This window comes from Lissotriton helveticus (assembly GCF_964261635.1).
Source record: "Lissotriton helveticus chromosome 1_1 unlocalized genomic scaffold, aLisHel1.1 SUPER_1_unloc_17, whole genome shotgun sequence".
Taxonomy (NCBI): Eukaryota; Metazoa; Chordata; class Amphibia; order Caudata; family Salamandridae; genus Lissotriton; species Lissotriton helveticus.
This window is the reverse complement of record NW_027611656.1, coordinates 3,310,078-3,333,781: the sequence shown is the minus strand read 5'-3', so window position 1 is coordinate 3,333,781 and position 23,704 is coordinate 3,310,078. Positions and strand designations below refer to the sequence as shown.

Genomic DNA, 23,704 nt, shown 5'->3' with positions numbered 1-23,704 from the left:
GATTTCCACTTTCCCATTCACCTCAACTCCTTTGGAAAACTCTCACCTTCCCACGAGATGCACCTCGCTCCCTCACCCCATCATAGCCAAGCATAACCTGTCGTCCGCAAACATCGCTCACTCACACAAGCCCATGAACGCCACCCTTCTTCAACCTACATCTCAGAGTAACCCAACTATCTACACTATTCCGACCATCTACTCTGTCAGAACCAAGCATCCTCCTAAACCCTCCCGTGCACCCCCGTATAGGCACAATATCCCTATCACCCTTCTTAGCCCAAGTGCCCCCATCACCAAAACTGTCTCGACAGAGCTGCGCTGTCTGCTCCACAACTGCAGATCTGCAATAAAGCACAAACTTGAAATCTCTGATACCATCACCCTTCACAATATTGACCTGTTCTTCTTAACAGAGACCTAGTTCAACGATACCTCTCACTCTATGTTTGATCTCCTATTACCCACAGGCTACTCTATCTTCAGGAATGACAAACCTATCAAAGTTGGGGGAGGTGTTGCAGTCATCTTTACAAACTCCCTTCAACTTAAGGCTTTTCCCATCAGCGCATTCTGCACTTTTGAATGTCTATCTCTTGAGCTTCAACTACACCACCGCTCACCCCTCAGATTCCATGTCATATACCGCCCACCTGGCAGCAGCCCTTTGTTTATGGAGGAACTCACTGACTTCATCAGCGACCAATACTCGCAAAGTGACAATCAGACCTTCGTGTGTGACTTCAATCTCCACTGGGGCACTCTGCAAGACTCGTCCGCGAACCTGCTGGCCACCTTCTTCTCTACAAACGATCTTACCCAACACTGCACAGAATCAACACACTCTAAGGGCTCAATCCTGGACCTTTTTATTTCTAAAGCAGGCATGCTTTCTATCGCTACCCCTATTCACGTAGACTGGTCTGACCACCTCCTCATTCCACTATCTCTTCACCTAGCACACTCTATAACTCTTGGCCAACCTAAGAGGGCTACCTCCTGGTTCCGTGACACTAAAAACATTGACACTGTTTCCCTCTGTGAATCAGCTTTGCAGTCACTTCCAAGGCTAGACCCAAACCTAGATGTTGACGATCTCACCACCCAATGACTCTCAGTCCTTGCAATAGAAATCAATAATGTCGCTCCTCTCCAAAGCAAAAAGAAAAGGCCCATTCCCTCAGCACCTTGGTTCAACAAATCCCTCTATGAAGAAAGGAAGCACCTACGACTCCTGGAGAAACAATGGAGGCAAGCACCTTCCACCAATAATTTGGCCACGCTTCATTCAGCAAGATCCAAGTAGCACAAGCACATCTTCCTTGGGAAAGCATCACACTTCAGAACCCTCCTTGACTCAGCCAAAAATAGACCCAAAAAACTATTCGATCTCATCAAGAATATTAACTGCTCTCCCCCAACCGCCAAGTTGGAGGATTTTACAAAGAAAGCTGCTGATTTCGCTGTATTCTTTGACAAAAAAGTGAAATCACTTGTGGATCAGGTCGCTCATCCTACCCCTCCAGAGGAGCGCAAATCCTTAGCCATTTGGCAGAACTTTGACCCCATTTCTGAAGATGTCCTCCTCAAGTGCATCCTCAAAACAAAGCCCTCCAACCATTCAATTGACCCCATCCCTAGTGCCATTGCCATTGACTTCTATTCTCATTCTCTTTCCTATTGGACCACTCTGGTCAACCTCTCCCTCTGTCAAGGCTCCCTTCCTGTTCCCTTCAAAACTGGGCAGGTCACCCCCCCTGCTTAAAAAATCCACTGCAGATGCGAAGGACCTCAACAACTTCCGCCCCATCACTAACCTACCCTTTCTTGCGAAGATCACAGAAAGATGTGTTGCGAAACAACTCTCTCGTCATATTAAGGACAATGATCTTCTTGACAATTTTCAGTCCGGCTTCATCCAAAACTGCAGCACTGAAACAGTCCTGCTGCTAGTGATTGATGACGCGCTGCGGATACTCGATTTGGGGGGGCCTTGTCTTCTAATTCTCCTTGACCTTTCTGCAGCCTTTGACACTGTCAATCACAACACCCTCCTCAACACTCTTCAACAGAGAATGGGCATGGAGGGCACTGTGCTCAAATGGTTTGCTTCCTTCCTCTCTGAGAGATCCCAAATGATCAAAATAGCGGACAGTCTTTCATCTCCTTTGGCGGTGGGTCAAGGTGTTCCTCAAGGCTCTATACTTGCACCCACACTGTTCAATCTCTATTTGGAACCACTGGGAAATCTCCTAAGAAAATCCGGGGTCCACTATCACCTCTACGCAGACGACATTCAAATGTACCTCAAGGTTGCCTCCACTCACGATCTCTCCGTCCTAAGCTCTACTCTGGACTCCATTCAAAACTGTATTTTAACACATCAACAGATTCTGAATCCCTCCAAAACTGAATTCCTCCTCCTCCTCTCCTCCTCACTTTCTCTTCCCCCGGTTCAATCATGGATGGACCAGATGAATCTACTGAACAATAAACCCATCATTGTCGACAGCGCAAAATCCCTTGGAGTCATACTCGACACAAAACTCAATCTACTCTCCCACATTAATTCAATTGCAAAGTCTGCTCGATACCAACTGCACCTTCTCTGGGGGATTCGTCGCTTCTTCCCGGAGCATTACCTTGAAACCCTGGTCCAATCGCTGGACCTCTCCAGACTGGACTACTGCAATTCTCTTCTTACTGGCCTCCCCAAATCCCACCTGTCCCCCCTTAAGTCTGTTCTCCATTCAGCAGCTCGTTTCATTTATGGGGCCAAAAGAAGCAACCACATCACACCCATGTAATCCACCCTTCGCTGGCTTCCCATCGAGGCAAGATCTATCTACAAGACTGCCTGCATCACCAACAAAGCCTTGCACTCCTCCTCTCCTCGCTATCTGGTGAATAAACTGAAACTCTCTGGAGGCTCTAGACCCTCACGCAATGCGGAGAATCGACTGCTTGAACCTCCCACTTTCAAGAAGGAAAGATCGATGGCCCAATCCTTTTCAGGCAACGCAGTGAGAATCTGGAACCCACTTCTGCCTAAGCTCCGGACCACCACCTCCTCCCAGGCCTTCAAAACTGACCTGAAAGTTCTCCTCCTTCAAAGACACTTTCAAAGTTAATTCATGCCCTCACTATTATCTGAAGGAAGACCCTTTAGTATAGAAAATTTCTATTCTCCATGACTATGGAAGTGCCTTCCCAGTGTGTTCGTGTGGTTTGAGAGACTGCCATTTATTGCAGTAATACCCTTTTACCTGTGTTTGGTACTCTTTTTTAACATGCACATGTCACTGTTCTCTTGTAACACACTGTTTGCTACCTCTTATATTTTGTTTGCTTTCGATACTTGCACAAGTGCCACCACTGCCTACGTAAAGTTTGTTCTTGTGTTTGAGTGTCCTCCATTGACTGCAGTATTATGCCTCTACTTGTACTTTGTATGCTTTTTGTAACCTGCACACGTCACTTTTTCCTCCTGTAATGCACCGTTTGCTACCTCTTGTATTTTGTTTGCTCACGATTGTCACTTTCGCCTCATGTAATGTAACTTTTGCTTTTGTAATTGGTTCACTTGTAATGTTCTCATGTTTCAGTTCTGTTCCTATTGTGAAGCGCTCTGACACCCGGGTAAAGTTCGCGCTATATAAAAACGCATAAATAAATAAAATAAAGAGGGGGGGCAGATCTGGGGCCTGAGCGGGGCAGGGGCAGATCTGGGGTCTGAGGGGGGCAGGGGCAGATCTGGGATCTGAGGGGGGGCTGGTGCAGGTCTGGGGGGAGATCTGGGGTCTGAGTGGGGAGGGGCAGATCTGGGGTCTGGGGGGCAGATCTGGGGTCTGAGGGGAGCAGAGGCAGATCTGGGATCTGAGGGGGGGCTGGTGCAGGTCTGGGGGGAGATCTGGGGTCTGAGGGGGGATGGGCAGATCTGGGGTATGTGGGGGAGATCTGGGGTCTGAGGGGGACAGGGGCAGATCTGGGGTCTGGGGGGGCAGATCTGGGGTCTGAGGGGAGCAAAGGCTGATCTGTGAACTGAGGGGGGCAGATCTAGGGGTCTGAGGGGAGGCTGGGGGTGGTCTGTAGATGAAGGTAACTGCCTATCAGACAGGGCTCCTTCCTCCTCTGCAACAGGCTGGACACACCAGGAGAGGCCGGAAGTGATGTCACCACCGCTGCTGGTGCTGTCTCTGCCGCCGCTGACCAGGAAGAGGAAACCCTTCTACCTTTCATCCAATGTGCAGCTCAGTGGGTTTCATCAGCAGACGAGGAGCGCCCTCTGGTGACCGCTGACGGAACCGCCGCCTCCAGGCTCTAGCAGGGAAACAAGCATTGGCGCCTGCAAAGACACCGACGTGGGTATTTCTAAGACACTCACAGTCCAAGGACAGGCCTCACCCTGGCATGGTGTGCTCTTGAGGAGCCTCATATTCAGCCCCTCATGCCAGCTCTGCTCCCCCCCTCAGTGAAACACCAGCAATGTGTTCATTTTTTAAACTTCTGCAAAGGATCAGACATGATATTCAGGAGTGAATTTAAATGAGGACTTGTTTTTCATTCAATGTGTGCAATGTAGACACAGCTGCTGCAATGAGACTGAGCAGCGTTTCTAATGTTCATGGTCCTGGGGGTGATTTTTTATATTTGACAGGGCCGTGAATCCCCAAACCACAGCTGCCAAGGCTTCAGATTGCCATGTGTGACATTTTCATCATTGCAGTGAAATTATGAGTGACATTTCAATGACTATGAGTGGCACTGTCTTGCGGCGGGCAAAATCAAGTAATGAAGATTAGGGAAACAGATAAATATCAGAAATTACCCCCATTTGAGCAACAAGAAAGTCTAACAAGGTCTTCAAACTGCAGCGAAGCACCAGAAATGGAAGGGCACTCCCCGGAGACAGACTGCATGACTGCAGCTCTCAGTGACAGAGACGTTTTCCCCCTGAAATAAAACCAAACACATAAATCCATGGAAAAAGGTAAATATCAGAAATTACGCCCTTTAAAACAGTAATAAGCTTTGGAAAGACGTTCAAGCTTCTGCATAGCCCCTGAATTGCAAACTTACTGTTACAATCTGTTAGGTTTTATTTTATCCTCTTCAGCGCCTTGTACTGATATTAGTTCACTCTTGGTATATTACATCCCCCCTTACCTACATTCCGGTTGGTACCTTCCTGAGACTCTGAAGGCTACCTTAGAATGTTCATGTGATGGACCTGTACTGCTGGAGAGAGGAGTGGATAAGAATAAAGGCTGTTCAAACTCTCTTACTTGTTTCAGTCCTTTATCGCCCGGCAGTCTTTATAACAGTGGAGACGCGATCAGTGTAAGGGGACAGATGTTTCCTGCTCCTCCCCTTTTGATTGAACTCCGGCAGCAAAACAATTAATTGCAGCAAAGAGCAGAATTCAACTTTGGAGATAACCTGCAGCCATCCGGGTATGCCAATTCAACTTCGGGATCTGGTGAGGTCGAGTTACAATTTAAACTAAACCTATTTTAAGAAGGACGGATGATTCAAGACACGTATATAAAGTTATCTCAAGTAAACTCTGGCATGTTAAAGAATATTACAACTTTATGGTGGTTAATCGATCAACAAAGAGCAGTAAAACTGTGAAATGAACCTATAGCTCGTAGAATTAAAACTGCCTATCACTCTTAATCTGTCATTGACGGAAGATAAGACAGAACTTCGGGTTATGGCACTGTAATTCAAAAGGCAAGATAACTGAAATCATTCCCACTTACTTCGTTCTGGTGATTTAAATGAGGGCATCGTTCGGTTCTAGTCTTGTCAAGCATAGCGACCACAGCTTAAGCGCAGTTCATGGGGCTCCTCATCGCTTGTACGCAGAGTTTTCAAAGCGGATGACTGTGTGGGCGATTTAGCTAGGGTGTGAAGCGAGGTCGCTGTGTGGGGGTCCAGGCTCCACACGCTCCACCTTGTTGGGTGATTATATAAGGGCATTGCTGCAGTTTACGGCTTGTCAAGCATCGCAACGAAGGCGGTAGCGCTGACTCGTGGGGCCCCCCCCGCATGTACATGGAGTCCTCCCAGCGACTGACGGTGTGAAGCAGGGCAGTTGCGAGGAGCTCCAGTCAGTGTGCGCACTTCAAGGCCACACTCTCTACGGAGTTTGGCAGATCCCTGTGGTGTCAGCGGTGTGGCAAGTTGGCTGGCTGTGCGGGGGATGTCGCTGCGAGCGCAAATCGGGCTCCACGGGCACGGATCCCCGAGGTGAGATCGAGCGCACAACAAGGCTTCACAAGCTCCTGAGCTTTGGCACATGCGCAGGGCAAATCCTGTCAGGAAACGCTATCAAAGGATCAAACATTCAGGGTTACGCCTTTTCCTACGCAGCAGCACTTCAGGGCTGGTTGTTTATGCGGCCAACCTCGTATTCTGGAGGCAATCATCGGAGATACGCACTCCTGTGTGTGTCAATCCATGTTACAGATTTGAGTTTATTCACGGTGACACGCACACCATATTGAGTGCTACAGAGAGCGCTACAGAGAGCAGAAAACACGCATTCCAACGAGTGTCAAGGAACAATAACAAATTAAAGCATAACTTTAATTTGGTGACACATGCCCCATCATCTTTGAAAGTAAAACACAGCAACAACAGAAAATTGTGTAAACTTATCTAGTTATTATTAGCGTTTCTTGCTAGTCACCTTCATTTATTCTGCTGAATGAATGTACACAGTACATAGTTGCAGGATGAGATAGTGGTTATTAAGTGACCAGAAGGAAATGTAATTTGATCATTTTCAGCTATGTGTATTGCCTTTTCAAAGTATTGCAGAGCACATAAGTTTTATATTATTTGTTTTATAAGAATCTATGTAGTTTATGAACCATTTACTGCTACTGTGGGCTGCCTATAATAATATTTAATAGCAGTCAATTTGAAATTGTTTTGTCATCTACATGCTTCAATTGTTGAACGGTATCTAAATAATTCAGGTATTACATCATGGCAGCTGCAAGCATGACACAACCTGCGCCTTTCTTAAATGAATTTGGAGAACCCAATATCCCGTGGGAGGAATGGGAAAAGATATTTGAATCATATCTTGTGGCAATTGGAGGGGAAAAGTTCAGTGAGTTTAGGAAACAACATATTTTATTGCACAATTTGGGTCCCACAGGAAGAAAAGTGTTTGAATCACTCCCAGAACCGGAAGATGATGAGGATGATGATGACGATGTGTACAACATTGCACTGGTGAAGTTACGAACTCATTTTGGTGACAAGATAAACATAGTTTTAGAGAGACATAAGTTCTTCAGTCGTACTCAGGGAAAACAGGAAAGTGTTTCAACTTATGTTGCTATACTCAGGGGTCTCAGTAAATTGTGTGATTTCAAGTACTTAAATGAGACCAGTTGGTACGTTGCACGAACAACAAAGAAATTCAGAAGAAACTTTTACAGAAGCAACCAGATCTCCAAGAAGCAATGAAGATCGCTAAGTCCATTGAACACACCGACATGTGTATCAAGGAAATGAGCAACAACACAGATAACAAAGTGGCAGAGATAACCAACATAGAAGAAGAAAATTAAGTATGTAAAATTAAGAGTGAGTCTTACAAAACGACTAACAAGAAGGATAATGGGCAAAACCACGCTGGGAATCTGGAAGGATCTAAGTTGAAGTGCTTTCGCTGTGGGAGTAACAACCACTTGGCAAATGACCCCAATTGTCAAGCAAGATCTGCTTGGTGCAGGAAATGTAATAAGAAAGGGCACCTGGCAAGGTTATGTGGATGCTTCCCAAATAAAACCTGGAGCAACAAACCTGGAGAGGATAAAGCCCAATTGAAGAAAATAAGTCTGCAAGTCAAAGAGGTGGGGGCAGAAAAGCAGAGATATCCGTAATATGAAGTCAACATTGATGGAAGGAATCTTAAAATGTTCGCAGACTCTTGCTCCCCATTCACTCTGGTGAATTACTCAGACTTCATATCCATTATGGGTCAAGACCAAAATAAACTAACTAAAGCAGATATAACCCCCAGTGGATACAATAAGGACCCAATCCCCATGAAGGGAATATTCAAATCCATAATTTCCTTCAAGGCCCGCTCCACTGTTGGCAAAGTATATGTTGTCGAAAATGGATCCAACTGTTTGGGTGGCAACACCAAAAAGAATTGGGAATTCAATTGGACCGAAATCACCCTGAGCAGGTATTGTACACCAACCCAGAAAACGATTATGAACACATGATCAGGGAATTTACAGAAGTCTTTTCGGAAAAGTTAGGTTTACTAAAAAACTTCCAACATAAAATCCAATAGAAACACAATGCTAAACCTGTGGTGCACAAAATTAGACCGATTCCCCGCTTGATGTGGGAACCGTTAAGAAAAGAATTATTCTGATTGGAAGAGTTAAACATCATTGAGCCTGTGGATTGCACGGAATGGGTGGCCCCCATTGTCATTGCCAAAAAGAACCATAGTCTGGATATCAGAATGTGCATCCATTTGCGCGATTTGAATAACAGCTGTGAGAAGTTTGCCTGATATATGATGCTCACTAGTTCTAGTGATCACCTTGTATCAGTCCAAACAACCCTTATGGTGATTGGTTGTAAGTCAACCTTATAGACCAGCTATCCTAATGGTAGCATGGACAAAGCAGTCTTAGGCTAAACTCTTTTGGCATGTGAAGCCAGCTGTTTTACCACAATATAACCCCTTGAATACCAGATGAAAGGACACCACACAGGTTGTTATGAAAATAAACGTTCTATTTATTAATAACAACACCTCTGAACTCTTTATGAGGTCAGAGGGCTAAGCACATGACAATCTCTTCTGAAAAATACGTTAAGTTGCACAAAATCACAATGGTCCCCTAGGGGCACGACAAACCATATACTAAGTAAGTGGAATGTGAAAGTCAATAGAAGGAATGGAGCTGTCCAGAGGCTGTAGGATCGATGGGACCATGCTACACTAACACTAGGTAAGTACTAGGAGGCCCACGGAACGCGTGTGCAGAGTGTGAACTCACACGCGAGATGCGTAACAACGTCTATGGACAGTACAGTTCAAGTTAAAGGTGAGTACGGACAATCCTGACTAGGTAGGACAACAACGACTGTGGAACTGGACACTAGGACAGTTAAACTACCCTTGAGCACCGAAATGCTCTTGTTACCTCACCCACGGGCCGCGGGTGCATAGGGTTCAAAGTGCGTCGGGTTCTCGCGTTGAAGTCAATGGAGCCTGAAAGAAAAGATGCTGCAGGCGACCAGGAGGAAGATGTCCGGTGCAATCCAAGGGTGGATTGTTGAAGAAGGAGACCTGAAAACAGAGGGGACAATGTTCACAGTCACTAGCCAGTGACTGGAGTGGAACCAGGAAGGAACCAGCTGTCGTCGTCGTGTTCAGGTGAAGAGTGGACGCTTGACTCTGCAGCCACGTGGACCAGGAGGTGTCTTCCACGACCAGGATGGAGGCACGAGCTGTCCCACGCAGGCTATCGCTGTCGGCGGTGTTGGATCCGGAATCGGCGTCAACAGGCCTTGGCAAAGGCAACCCACGCGGTGAGTGAAGAAAGCGTCTGGTGCGGACTAGGAGAGTCCGGGGTGCCCCTCTTTTGGAAGGGAGCAAGGGCCAGTCTGGAGCAACCAGACCAGCAGAAAGAATTCAAAGGTTTCTCGTCTAGGAGGCCACTAGCCAGCCGGCAAGTGACCAGACAACGCGTCGAGCAGCAACAAAGCAGAAGGGCCCCACGCAGATCTCGTGGAGGCTGGAGGGCTGATCTTCGGTGCAGGAGCTGCTCGGGGATGGGGCTTCTCAGTCCCCAAAGCACTTGGTCGAGTTTACCTCGGGAGTCGTGCTGGAAGCGAAGTGCAGTTTCTTCCAAGATGGCCGGTCCCACGTGTCTCGTCACACCCACGGGTCTCAGCTTTGCTGCAGATCCCTAAAAACATTACTCTTCTCTCACCTTCACTAAAGACCCTTCTGTCAATTTCTAAATCTGACCAGCGCCAGGAAACTCATGGTGACAGTGCGCTTAAGAAATACCTCATAACATAACATAACATAACATAACATAACATAACATGTGAGTTGAGGTCGGAGAGGTCTGGGAATCCGGGTCTCGGTGGGCTCTGAAGTCTGGATCATCGAGGGAAGATGACAAAGGGAAGCCGCTGGACGCTTGATGGTGCCTGCTTGTGCAGGGTGGACACTCCTTGTCCACAAGGGAGATTCTTCAGTCTTCTGTGGAGCAGAACGTCGAAGGCCAGAGTTTCTTCTTGTTGAATAGCTCAGGATAATCTGATTTGGAATGGGACCAGCTCCTACCTTTATCCTGCTAAAGGGGGCTGCACTACTGACTAGGTCCCTCCCCTGGGTGGGACCAGGAAGGGGGGTGGCTACACCCCCAATCCTTTGTCCGGTTTCCCGCCAGAGCTGGGGCTGGAGTGCCCCAGCAACTGGTTGGAACCGGTGTATGCACAGGGCACCTTGTGTGCCCCAGGCATGTCTCATTCCTTTCAAGCCTACCCTACCCAATACACAAAATCCTGTCTGGGGTGGTGCTAGCACCTCCCAAGGCAGGAAACCCTTTGTCCAAGCCGCCCTCGCTGGAAGGACTCCCAGCAGCAGGAGGTCAGACTTGTGTCTGTGGTGGCAGCATCCATTTTGTGATGCCAAGGCTCGAGTTAACTTTAACCGGGGTTCTCAGTTACATACATGTCGTGTCCCTCTAGAAGGGTGGAATGCTACCCCCGTTGCCAGAATTGGCGAGGGGGTAGTATTCCAAATCGTATGACACCTTACTCAACATGTTTTGATAATGCTATACCAGAGTTGGCATTTAACCGCGAGGATTATAATGCACTTAAGAGTATATGGTATAGCGTTATCATGGAACAGCTATTAGGACTTGGTTCCGCAAGCTGCAAACGGGCTCAGCTCATGCCAGAGCACCATCTCACATAATTCCAAGCACTCTGCCTTCAGGATTGATAAGGCCTTCCATAGGAGTGCCTGATAGGAATATATGTGTCCATTTTAGGTTTAGATATAGGGATACTATATCTATAGTAAGGGGTGATTACACCACCTTGCCCCAGCTGTCGTACAGCCAGTTGTGTCAGATTTGGATGGCCAGCCAGGGGTGGCATAATACATGCTGCATTCCCTGGTATGCCCTGAGTACACCTATGCCCTGGGTACCTAAGGTACACTTGTACAGGGACTGATAAGGTGACCCAGCATCCAATTAGATATGTCCCTAAGGTACATGGAGTCCATTTTACAGAGAGAGCAGGAAGCCTGGGGTCCTGAATAGCAGGATCCCAGGCCAACTAAGTCAGAAACCAGCAAAACACTAGGCAAAAAGTTGGGGGCAACCATAGTCAGATATCCACCTTCCTACATAACCCCCCCCCCCCCCAAACGAAAGGAGATAAGGCTATCCTTGACCAGGTAAGCCTATATTGCCTGAGTGGCCATATGAGGAGGTGCATGCACTGGCATGGTTACCCCTTATCTCATGGTCCACTAAGCAACCCCTCACCCTAAGGGCATCTGAGGGTCTCCACCATAGGGAATCTCTACCTGTGGTGTGTTTTGGCAAAGAAAAAGGCTGGTGCTGGGATGGAGTACTGAAGTGAGGCTCCACTAATGTTGGGCTCAACTTCCTCCAATCACTATCCACCATACATGCCTTTCTTTCCAGGACTGAGTTGCTGTATGCTCTCAGGGTCAACCTCTGGCTACCTAAAGCTGGAGGCTGGGTCCCTCTGTTTGGCTTACTGGAGGGACAGGTCAGGTTTGGGGCCCTTAGGTCCCAGGTTTGGCTGTGCCCAACAGTGTCCATCTGTGGGAGGTCCCTAACTAATTTTAAGGGGGATCCCTCAGGAGTTTGTTTTATGTTCACTTGGCTAGGATTACTTGCTTCAGTGCCCTTAATCTGCTGATTGGGGAGTTCTTTTGGACAGGGGGCCCTTTGGGGGTCCACCACTGGCCTCCCTGACCTCTACAGCCCTGGGCTGACTGAGGCAGGGTAGAGAGGGGCAGGTTACCTGCTCCAGACTGGGTCCCACCTTGGAAGGGTCCACTGACATCAGGGGCTCTGCCAGGCTAGGCCTGACTACCTCTGGGGCAGCTCCTTGACAAGGGGCAAGATCAGTTCCCTGAGGAGGCTGATCCTTTCCTAAAGTCTGGTGGGAGGGAGATTTCTCTTCCTCCTCAATACTCTCTGTTTGAGTGGAGTGATCCATAGTTTAAGGCTTCACAACACTATTATCAGTCTGAGTTTGGGCTGTGGCCATCACAACCCCACCAACCTTTTCAGGAAGGGACTCAGTTTGGGTATGGGCTGTTACCATCACAGCCCTGCTAACCTTTTCAGGGAAGGAATCTGTCTGAGATTGGGCTGAGACTGGCACAGCCCTCCTAACCTGTTCAGGAAGATTTACCATTTTTAATGGGTTTCTTGTTCTACCTCAGCCCAGGCTGAGATCTCTAAATCATTCCCCAGTAGGCAATCTACAGGCAAGTTTGATGACACTGCCACTCTTTTGGGGCCAGTGACACCTCCCCAGCTGAGACTTACCACTGCTATGGGATGATTTTTCTGCACTCCATCAATGTTTGTCACCTGGTATGTGGCACCAGGTATAAGTTGCCTTGAGGGGACTAGGCTTTCAGTCACCATGGTGATGCTAGCCCCTGTATCTCTATAGGCCTCAACTTTTAAACCATTGATGAGGGGCTCCTGTCTGTATTTGCCCAAAGTGTTAGGACAATCAGTGAAGTTGGCAAACCCCATGCCAGTCTCACAGACAAGAGTATCTAAGTTAGGGGACCTGGTTAGTCCAGAGTCCCCAGGGATTCCCAAAGTAAATCCACCCAAATTCTTGGGGGCACTACCACCACCTGGGGGATTACTACTAGTAGTAACAGGAGGTTTGGACGTGTTTCTTGGGGGTATGTTTTCCTTATTGTTGTTGGCCCTTGGGCAACTACTGTCAGTTTTCCAATGGCCTACCTGTTTGCAGATATGGCAATAAGGTTTCTTCTGGGTATTGGAAGGATTCTGGGACCCACCCCCTTCTGAGGATTTTTGGGGCCCTGTGGTTTGATCTGTAGATTTATTCCCACCCTTCTCTTGAGGCTTGGTTGATTCCTTCTTTTGGTCACCACCTTGGTTCTTGGGCCTAATCCTGGTTCTGACCCATTTGTCTGCCCTCTTACCCAATTCTTGTGGAGAGGTCAGATCAGAGTCTACCAGGTGCCGGTGTAATAACTGGTTCTGACAATTATTTAAGACTTGCTCTCTCATAATTAAATTATACAATCCTTTGTAGTCAGTAACTTTACTACCCAGTAACCAACCCTCTAAAGCCTTAGTGGCACAATCCACAAAGTCAGTCCAATCTTGAGCCTGAGTTTTCTGGGTATCCCTGAACAACAACCTGTATTGTTCAGTGGTTAAGCCAAACCCATCAATCAGTGCAGTTTTCAAGACTTGGTAATCATTAGCATCCTCATCTCTAACAGTGAGGAGCTTGTCTCTACCTTTACATTCAAAGGAGAGCCACAATATAGCTGCCCACTGACTCTGGGGTACCTGCTGTACTTTGCAGGCTATCTCCAAAGCAGTTATCCACTTGTGGATATCATCTCCTGTCTTATAGGAGGGCACTATTTTGCTCAGGTTTCTGTTATCAAAAATCCTGTCTTTATCCTTAGGGATATTGCTGCCACCGGTGGGTGTTAACCCACTCAACTGTTGCTCTCTAGCAAAGGCAAGCTTCTCTTTGGCAAGGGCAAGTTCTTCCCTCTGGATCCTCAGATTAGCTTGTTTCATCCTTGCTTCATGTTCTCTTCTCTGAGGGGAAGTCATTCTCCTCTGGGGAGAAATCCCTCTCCTCTGAGAAGAGGCATTAGAGTGCCCAGATCTATTGGAGTCCCTAGAATGAGACCTATCTCTCCTACCTCCAAAGGTAGGCCTGCTTAGGGTCAGTACTGTGGGTCCCCCAGATCCTTCCCTATGTAGGTCTAAGTTGGCCCTAGTAAGTCTGCTGACTAGCTCAGGACCTTTGTCTGCCTCATCCCCAGAGACCTCCTCTTCTTCCTCCTCCTCTTCTACATCTACTGTTTCAGGGAGGTCTGGATCACCAAGGGTACCTTCTAAGGCTGGCATGCCCCCATCTGTATGAGAAGCCTTTCTAGCACCATATGTCTCTAAGAGACCTAGCAGAAAAGGAGTGGTAGGGTTAGAACCCTGTTTCAATTTCCTGGAGGTACACAATTGTCTCATCTCCTGGAAACTGAGAGCTGCATATCTGGAAAGGACCTGTGGAGGGTCACTAACCACTAGGGGAGTCTCTGAAGTCTCTCCATGGGTAGACATACTTTCTAGTGAGGTGTAAGTGATGCACCTACCTACACTATGGGTTTTCCTACTGATCCCTTGCTAAGAGTTGTAGTCAGGTTGTGCTAGGCCCTTTCTACTACAACGGCTGGTTCAGTAGAACTCAGAGTATTTCTAAGCTTGTTATATGTACCTAGAGTACCTTATGTGATCTTTCAAATGATATTGCAAGATTATGCGTGGTAAAAACAACAGCAAGCTCAAATCCCAACCGCTGCACACCAATGTGAGAAGTTGGCCTGATATATGATGCTCACTAGTTCTAGTGATTACCTTGTATCAGTCCAAACAACCCTTATGGTGATTGGTTGTAAGTCAACCTTATAGACCAGCTATCCTAATGGTAGCATGGACAAAGCAGTCTTAGGCTAAACTCTTTTAGCATGTGAAGCCAGCTGTTTTACCACAATATAACCCCTTGAATACCAGATGAAAGGACACCACACAGGTTGCTATGAAAATAAACGTTCTATTTATTAATAACAACACCTCTGAACTCTTTATGAGGTCAGAGGGCTAAGCACATGACAATCTCTTCTGAAAAATACGTTAAGTGCACGAAATCACAATGGTGCCCTAGGGGCACGACAAACCATATACTAAGTAAGTGGAATGTGAAAGTCAATAGAAAGAATGGAGCTGTCCAGAGGCTGTAGGATCGATGGGACCACGCTACACTAACACTAGGTAAGTACTAGGAGGCCCACGGAACGCGTGTGCAGAGTGTGAACTCACACGCAAGATGCGTAACAACGTCTATGGACAGTACAGTTCAAGTTAAAGGTGAGTACGGACAATCCTGACTAGGTAGGACAACAACGACTGTGGAACTGGACACTAGGACAGTTAAACTACCCTTGAGCATTGAAATGCTCTTGTTACCTCACCCACGGGCCGCGGGTGCATAGGGTTCAAAGTGTGTCGGGTTCTCGCATTGAAGTCAATGGAGCCTGAAAGAAAAGATGCTGCAGGCGACCAGGAGGAAGATGACCGGTGCAATCCAAGGGTGGATTGTTGAAGAAGGAGACCTGAGAGCAGAGGGGACAATGTTCACAGTCACTAGCCAGTGACTGGAGTGGAACCAGGAAGGAACCAGATGTCGTCGTCGTGTTCAGGTGAAGAGTGGACGCTTGACTCTGTAGCCACGTGGACCAGAAGGTGTCTTCGACGACCAGGATGGAGGCACGAGCTGTCCCACGCAGGCTCTCGCTGTCGGCGGTGTTGGATCCTGAATCGGCATCAACAGGCCTTGGCAAAGGCAACCCACGCGGTGAGTGAAGAAAGCGTCTGGTGCGGACTAGTAGAGTCCGGGGTGCCCCTCTTTTGGAAGGGAGCAAGGGCCAGTCTGGAGCAACCAGACCAGCAGAAAGAATTCAAAGGTTCGTCGTCTAGGAGGCCACTAGCCAGCCGGCAAGTGACCAGACAACGCATCCAGCAGCAACAAAGCAGAAGGGCCCCGCGCAGATCTCGTGGAGGCTGGAGGGCTGATCTTCGGTGCAGGAGCTGCTCGGGGATGGGGCTTCTCAGTCCCCAAAGCACTTGGTCGAGTTTACCTCGGGAGTTGTGCTGGAAGCGAAGTGTAGTTTCTTCCAAGATGGCCGGTCCCACGTGTCTTGTCGCACCCACGGGTCTCAGCTTTGCTGCAGATGTGAGTTGAGGTCGGAGAGGTCTGGGAATCCAGGTCTCGTCGGGCTCTGAAGTCTGGATCCTCGAGGGAAGACGACAAAGGGAAGCCGCTGGACGCTTGATGGTGCCTGCTTGTGCAGGGTGGACACTCCTTGTCCACAAGGGAGATTCTTCAGTCTTCTGTGGAGCAGAACGTCAAAGGCCAGAGTTTCTTCTTGTTGAATAGTTCAGGATAATCTGATTTGGAATGGGACCAGCTCCTACCTTTATCCTGCTAAAGGGGGCTGCACTACTGACTAGGTCCCTCCCCTGGGTGGGACCAGGAAGGGGGGTGGCTACACCCCCAATCCTTTGTCCGGTTTCCCACCAGAGCTGGGGCTGGAGTGCCCCAGCAACTGGTTGGAACCGGTGTATGCACAGGGCACCTTGTGTGCCCCAGGCATGTCTCATTCCTTTCAAGCCTACCCTACCCAATACACAAAATCCTGTCTGGGGTGGTGCTAGCACCTCCCAAGGCAGGAAACCCTTTGTCCAAGCCGCCCTCGCTGGAAGGACTCCCAGCAGCAGGAGGTCAGACTTGTGTCTGTGGTGGCAGCATCCATTTTGTGATGCCAAGGCTCGAGTTAACTTTAACCGGGGTTCTCAGTTACATACATGTCGTGTCCCTCTAGAAGGGTGGAATGCTACCCCCGTTGCCAGAATTGGCGAGGGGGTAGTATTCCAATTCGTATGACACCTTACTCGACATGTTTTGATAATGCTATACCAGAGTTGGCATTTAACCGCGAGGATTATAATGCACTTAAGAGTATATGGTATAGCGTTATCATGGAACAGCTATTAGGACTTGGTTCCGCAAGCTGCAAACGGGCTCAGCTCATGCCAGAGCACCATCTCACATAATTCCGAGCACTCTGCCTTCAGGATTGATAAGGCCTTCCATAGGAGTGACTGATAGGAATATATGTGTCCATTTTAGGTTTAGATATAGGTATACTATATCTATAGCAAGGGGTGATTACACCACCTTGCCCCAGCTGTCATGCAGCCAGTTGTGTCAGATTTGGATGGCCAGCCAGGGGTGGCATAATACATGCTGCGTCCCCTGGTAGGCCCTGAGTACACCTATGCCCTGGGTACCTAAGGTACACTTGTACAGGGACTGATAAGGTGACCCAGCATCCAATTAGATATGTACCTAAGGTACATGGAGTCCATTTTACAGAGAGAGCAGGAAGCCTGGGGTCCTGAATAGCAGGATCCCAGGCCAACTAAGTCAGAAACCAGCAAAACACTAGGCAAAAAGTTGGGGGCAACCATAGTCAGATATCCACCTTCCTACAACAGCATTCTAGTTGAAAGACATCCCTTACCCTGCATCCATGAGATGCTGAGCACCATGGGGAAAGCAACTAATTTCAGCATGCTAGACCTCTCCATGGCATACCACCAAGTGGAGCTACATCCAGACTCAAGAAGACTCACGGCATTCACCAATCCCTTGGGAACCTTTATGTTCTCCCGCATGCCGTTCAGGTTAGCATCGGCGGCAGCCGTATTCCAGAAAATTATGCAGCGCATTCTTGATGGAGTACCTAAAACATTATGCTTCCAAGATGATGTCCTAATCTATGGCGCCAGTGTGGGGGAGCATGACAATATCCTGAGGCAAGTACTTTATAAATTCAAAAATGCAGGCCTTACACTAAAAAAAGAGAAGTGCCAACTGGGTGTGGATTCTGTGGAATATCTGGGACATTGCATCTCCAGAGATGGGTTTAAACCGAAGTTCTGCCTGGTTAAGGCTGTAAATGAGGCTCCAGCGCCCACAAATAAAGAGGAACTCAAATCCTTCCTGGGTTTAGCAGAATATATGGTGAAATACGTCAATCATTTTGCAGAAGTCACTGCCAATCTAAGAGACCTCACTAAAAGAAATGTTCAATTCCAATGGTTAGAGGAACACCAACGAATCATTTCGAAAGTTAAAGAAAGCATAATTTCTGCTCCATATCTGTGTAACTTCGAACAAAACAGGAAAACTATCCTCACCACAGATGCGAGTGGGAAAGGTTTGGGAGCGACATTATCGCAAGTGATTGATGGCAAGGAAAGGATTGTGGCCTTCGCCTCACAAACTTTGACTAAGGCTGAATTGAACTATTCTGTGGTGGAAAGAGCAGCGTTGGCTTGTTTTTGGGGGGAAAAGACTTCAGATTTTTTCTATGGGGGATACAGTTTTGTATACGCACTGATCACAAGCCCCTGGTTTTTATGTTTAATCCAAGAAACAACTCTTGTAACACCCCCCGCATAGCCAAATGGATTTTGGGGTTGGAAGGTTTGGGAAATACACAATGAACTTTGTATTGACAAGGGTCTTTTGTTTAGGAAGGTTAAGATAATCCCTCCCGAAGCCATCAGAAACAAGATTATAGACCTGGTTCATGAAGGCCACTTAGGAAGAAGCTTGACCAAGGCAAGATTACGTGAGCGCTACTGGTTTCCTAACATGGATACTTTAGTAGAAGATAAAGTTAAGCATTGCCAGGCATGCGCAAACAGTGATAAATCAAAGACACAGAGGAAAGCTCCCATTTTTCCGGTCTCCATACAAAACATACCGTGGGAGAAGGTTGCCCTTGACATAATGGGCCCATTTAATCTCGCAAGAGTAATGAAGAGGTTTGCCATAGTCCTAGTGGACTACCATTCACATTGGACGGTTGTTAAAATTGTTAATCAAATAACTACCGCCATAGTCATCCAATTTTTGAGAGATACCTTTGCTACGGAAGGCATTCCAGCATCCCTGACAATGGCGTAAAGTTTGTATCTCATAATATGACAGAATTCCTCAGCATGCTTAATATAACACACACAAGATCACCACTTTACTGTCCCGGGCAAATGGTCTGGTGGAGAGAATGAACCGTATGGTTAAAGGGGGAATTTAGGTAGCCAATAGCAACAGCATTCCTATTGAGCAAGCCCTTCAAGAAATGTTGTGGGCCTATCACACAACCCCTAATCAAGTCACTGGAGTCTTCCCATTTTCAGCCTTAAGAGGAAGAAAACCATGTACCAAATTCTTTCCCAATCGGCTAGGCGGGGGATCCCACATCAACAGAGACATGCGTGAATTTAATGACAAAATCCACATTCGCCAAAACAAATACAAAGAGCATTATGACTCAAAACATGGTACCAAGACCCCTCAATGGAAAATAGGCGATTGGGTTTGTATCAAAAATCCCAGGAGTGGCAATCCTGAGAGTAAGTTCTAGAAACCAAGGTGTATAACAGCAGTCAGAAAAAACACGGTCATTTTAGATGATTACCAAATGTGGAGTATGGACAGGTTAGTCAAATCACAACAAGAACAGGACTGACAGGTGACCCAAAACTTTCCTACTTATTCCCACCCATCAAATCCTACCCCAACCCGAAGAACACGCAAAACACCTGAATGGCACAAGGACTTTATTTTGTACGAATGAACCTCAAAAGAAACTTATATCTGAACTGTGACTATGGAATTTATTGTATTTGCATTAGGGAGGGAAGATGTGTTACAATCTGTTAGGTTTTATTTTATCCTCTTCATCGCATTGTACTAATATTAGTTCACTCTTGGTATGTTCCATCCCCCCTTACCTACATTCTGGTTGGTACCTTCCTGAGACTCTGAAGGCTTCCTTAGAATGCTCATGTGAGGGACCTGTACTGCTGGAGAATAGAGTGGATAAGAATAAAGGCTGTTCAAACTCTCTTACTTGTTTCAGTCCTTGATCACCTGGCAGTCTTTATAACACTTACTAACATACAGCCCCTTTCTAAGATGAATGTTACAGGAAAGGGACCTGATAGCAAAAGGCTTGTGTTTTAAAACTTCATGGGCTATAAATTGCACACAGATGATCAATCATGGTAATTAAGAAATCATTTTTAGAACCATTAAATGTGAACTGTAACTCGTCATGTTTTTTTAAGGGACCATTTCTCCCTTTTCCGTCTTCATACTGCTTTTCAAAAAAGGTTTTTGTTTTGTCATTTATAAAAAGAGAAGAGTTCAGGTCTTCCAAGCAATATTCTGCTTAGGCCGCATGTGGAGAGCAGGGCACGTGCACACCCCAGTACGGATGACAGCGCTAGGTCAGGTGTAACATGAAAACGAAGGACAGAACTCCCATGATCGCTTTTAGGTGACCTCAAGACGCCACAATGTACTAAAGAAACAGACCATGGAAAATAAAATGCAATCGCTTAGATAAAAATGCAGTCATGTAGATAAGAACCGGAGTATGTGCAAAACAAGAGGGGTTCGGTGTTAAATACACTCGTATCACTGCTAAACTATTCCCAAGCAGGCCTCTTCAACAGGTTATGAAACAATTGCATAACATTATAATGTGAATGCAGATGAACAGAAGGGCCCTGCACACATTTGTTTTCAGAAGTTGCTGTCATGGAGAGCTACTACATAGATACTGAGCACATGAGCTATGCTGAATTAAGTTCGCTAGAAGAAACCAAGAGAACCCGTTTACTAAATAGATTAATTCAGTCTAAAAACAAAGCTACATTGGTACAACTTGTGCCAATTGTGATGAGCCTCCAATGGCTGCAAGCCTCCCCATGCAGGCTATCTTCCTGGATTTTTCCTCGCCTCTTCATCGACTTTGGAGACCCCAGTGAACTTCTCCCAGGTATGGGGGCACGGGAGCCACAACCAGCTGATGGTCTTCGGCGTTGATCCAGTGGACCCGAGCCCACACGCCTCCTCTCCGTTTCTGACTTTGATTTCTTTAACTATGTACCCCAGGACTTCTCCTGGCCCTTTGGATCATACTCACTGGGTTACTCTCATGGACTCCTTTACTTTTTTCTTTTGTCCTGGCCGCCATTTTGCTGCTGCTCTCGGCTGCTTTTTTCTCCTGACCCTGGCCCGCCATCTTGTCTGTTCCCTCGGCCTTTACCCTGCTCCCTCGTGTCCACCTTCATGATCCTCAAATGTTTCTGATTTGCCTTTTCCCCATACCCTTGTATCCCTCCCACCCTCCCTACTCACACCCAAATCTACTATTTGTATATATATGTATATAGAGATAACTCTAATCACTAGTATATGCAGTAGACCATTGTACTCTCAACCATTCCTATGTGACGCTTAGAGTTTATCCATTTGTATCGCTTCCTTGAGTGACTTTACTACTTGTACATTTGCACATTTAAAAAAAAAATAATTCTGTTCGTATCTCTTCCTTGTGTGACTTTACAACTTATACATTTGCAATTTTTTCTGTTTGTATCTCTTATGTAACACATGTAATCCTGAGTCCTTATGTATCGCAACTTGTTCTTATGTAAAGCGCTCTGACACCGTCGGGTAAAGTTTGCGCTATATAAAATCACATTAAACAAAATAAAATAAAAAATAAATAACAGCTGAATAGCTTAGACAATTGTGACAAATGAGGCCTCTGTCTTTACAACAATGGAATAAGACACCTACAATGTATTCGCATGTCTTGTAAAAAAAATAAAACCTCTGCCACACGCGCTAGTTACATGATGATAGAGAGCACACAACGGGAACGTCGTACCACACATAAATCAAGGACAATTTGCAATTAAAGACATTTTTACTTTTTAAGGAACGCTACAAATTGAAGATATTTTCCATTCTTATTGAACGATGCCTCTCCAGTAAGCAAAAACATAGCCGGGACTGCAAAGAAGAGGGTTTCGCTGCGAATAAGCAGCACAACCTTGTACTATTTAGTACAAACAACTCAGGTCACAAACTGGCACTGAAAGTATTAGGAACGGCAGCACTGGCAGCGTGCTAGCGCTTTTAATAAAATGTAAAGTACACTTTGAAGAAAACGGATACATCTCAAGGAGCGGCAATTGTACGGGCCGGACCTCGCCGCAATGACTACCTCCGACAATCAACTCTCTCCCGCTGCTTTGCACCACATCAGGGTTTGCATTTCACTGCTGCTTTCTTGTCCACCTCCCGCTTCAGGAGCTCACTCACAAAACAAGGAAAGAAGCAGGTTGTAGTCACAATAAATTCATGAGACAGAACCATCAGGTGTGACCCACACTGGGGTCTCTCACTCTGTGGATGGGGTCTGAGGACAGAGGGGGTGTTTCACCCACACAGGAGTCTCTCACTCAGTGGATGGGGTCTGAGGACGGAGGTGGTATTTCACCCAAACAGGGGTCTCTCACTCAGTGGAAGGGGTCCGATGGAGGGGGTATTTCACCCACACAGGGGTCTCTCACTCAGTGGATGGGGTCTGAGAATGGAGGGGGTATTTCACCCACACAGGGGCCTCTCACTCAGTGGATGGGGTCTGAGGATGGAGGGGGTATTTCACCCATACAGGGGTCTCTCACTCTGTGGATGGGGTCTGGGGACAGGGGGTATTTCACCCACGCAGGGGTCTCTCAGTCAGTGGATGGGGTCTGGGGACAGGGGGTATTTCACCCACACAGGGGTCTGTCACTTAGTGGATGGGGTCTGAGGATGGAGGGAATATTTCACCTACACAGGGGTCTCTCACTCAGTGGATGGGGTCTGGGGACAGGGGGTATTTCACCCACACAGGGGTCTCTCACTCAGTGGATGGGGTCTGATGGACGGAGGGGGTATTTCACCCACACAGGGGTCTCTCACTCAGTGGATGGGGTCTGACGGAGGGGGTATTTCACCCACACAGTCCTAGATCTACTCCTGAGGCGGAAGCCGGGAGCTGTGTTTCGTGAATTTCTACTCTGTACTTTTTAATACTTGAATTATCATTTAGCAATTTGCTCACATTTTAAGATCCTTCGCCACAATCACCCCTCAGCCAGGTAGGCGCTGAGTTGACATACGCACCCGGAGGCTGCCGGACAAATCCAGCGGCCATCTTTGGCAGGTACGCTGGGTGGCGGTCTAGTCTTTTCTGACGCGCTCTGCGACAGCTTAAAAGCAGGAATTACCGCGGAGGCGCTAGTCCTAGATCTACTCCTGAGGCGGAAACCGGGAGCTGTGTTTCGTGAATTTCTACTCTGTACTTTTTAATACTTGAATTATCATTTAGCAATTTGCTCACATTTTAAGATCCTTCGCCGCAATCACCCCTCAGCCGAGTAGGCGCTGAGTTGACATATGCACCTGGAGGCTGCCGGACAAATCCAGCGGCCATCTTGGCCAGGTACGCTGGGTGGCGGTCTAGTCTTTTCTGACACGATCTGCAACAGCTTAAAAGCAGACGGGCATGCATCTGCGCAGCGGACGCGAGAAGCAGGCACGCTTAAAACGTGCCGAATGAGCGCCTAAGGAAAGCCCGTCTGTGCCCGTCCGCACCCGCACAAGCCCAGAGACCTTGACCCATGCCCAAAATCAGGTAACACCTATTTCTCTCCCTCGGATTTCATACTCATCTGATATCTTACATACTATCAGAGCCACACAAACTCTCACTAAATGACCTAGCGCTAGCTGTATAAATATTTTTCCTGACTTATTGGAAGGTCCGGTAGCTTGCAGACATTGTTCCTTCCAGAGAAATCTGTATATATCTTCCGTCTCACCAGCCCAACTTCAAAGATTTTTCTCTCCTGAGGGCACCTCTTTCATCCTATGC

General features: G+C 47.2%; 1 protein-coding gene across 1 annotated transcript in view; it reads left to right on the top strand.

The window, feature by feature from the left end:
• LOC144805640 (uncharacterized) overlaps nt 1–23,704 on the top strand; it is a 357,642-nt gene that overhangs the window by 45,576 nt on the left and 288,362 nt on the right. Inside the window, 1 exon segment of the mRNA XM_078672158.1 lies at nt 7,175–7,415. Coding sequence (XP_078528284.1) covers nt 7,175–7,415 — 241 coding nt within the window.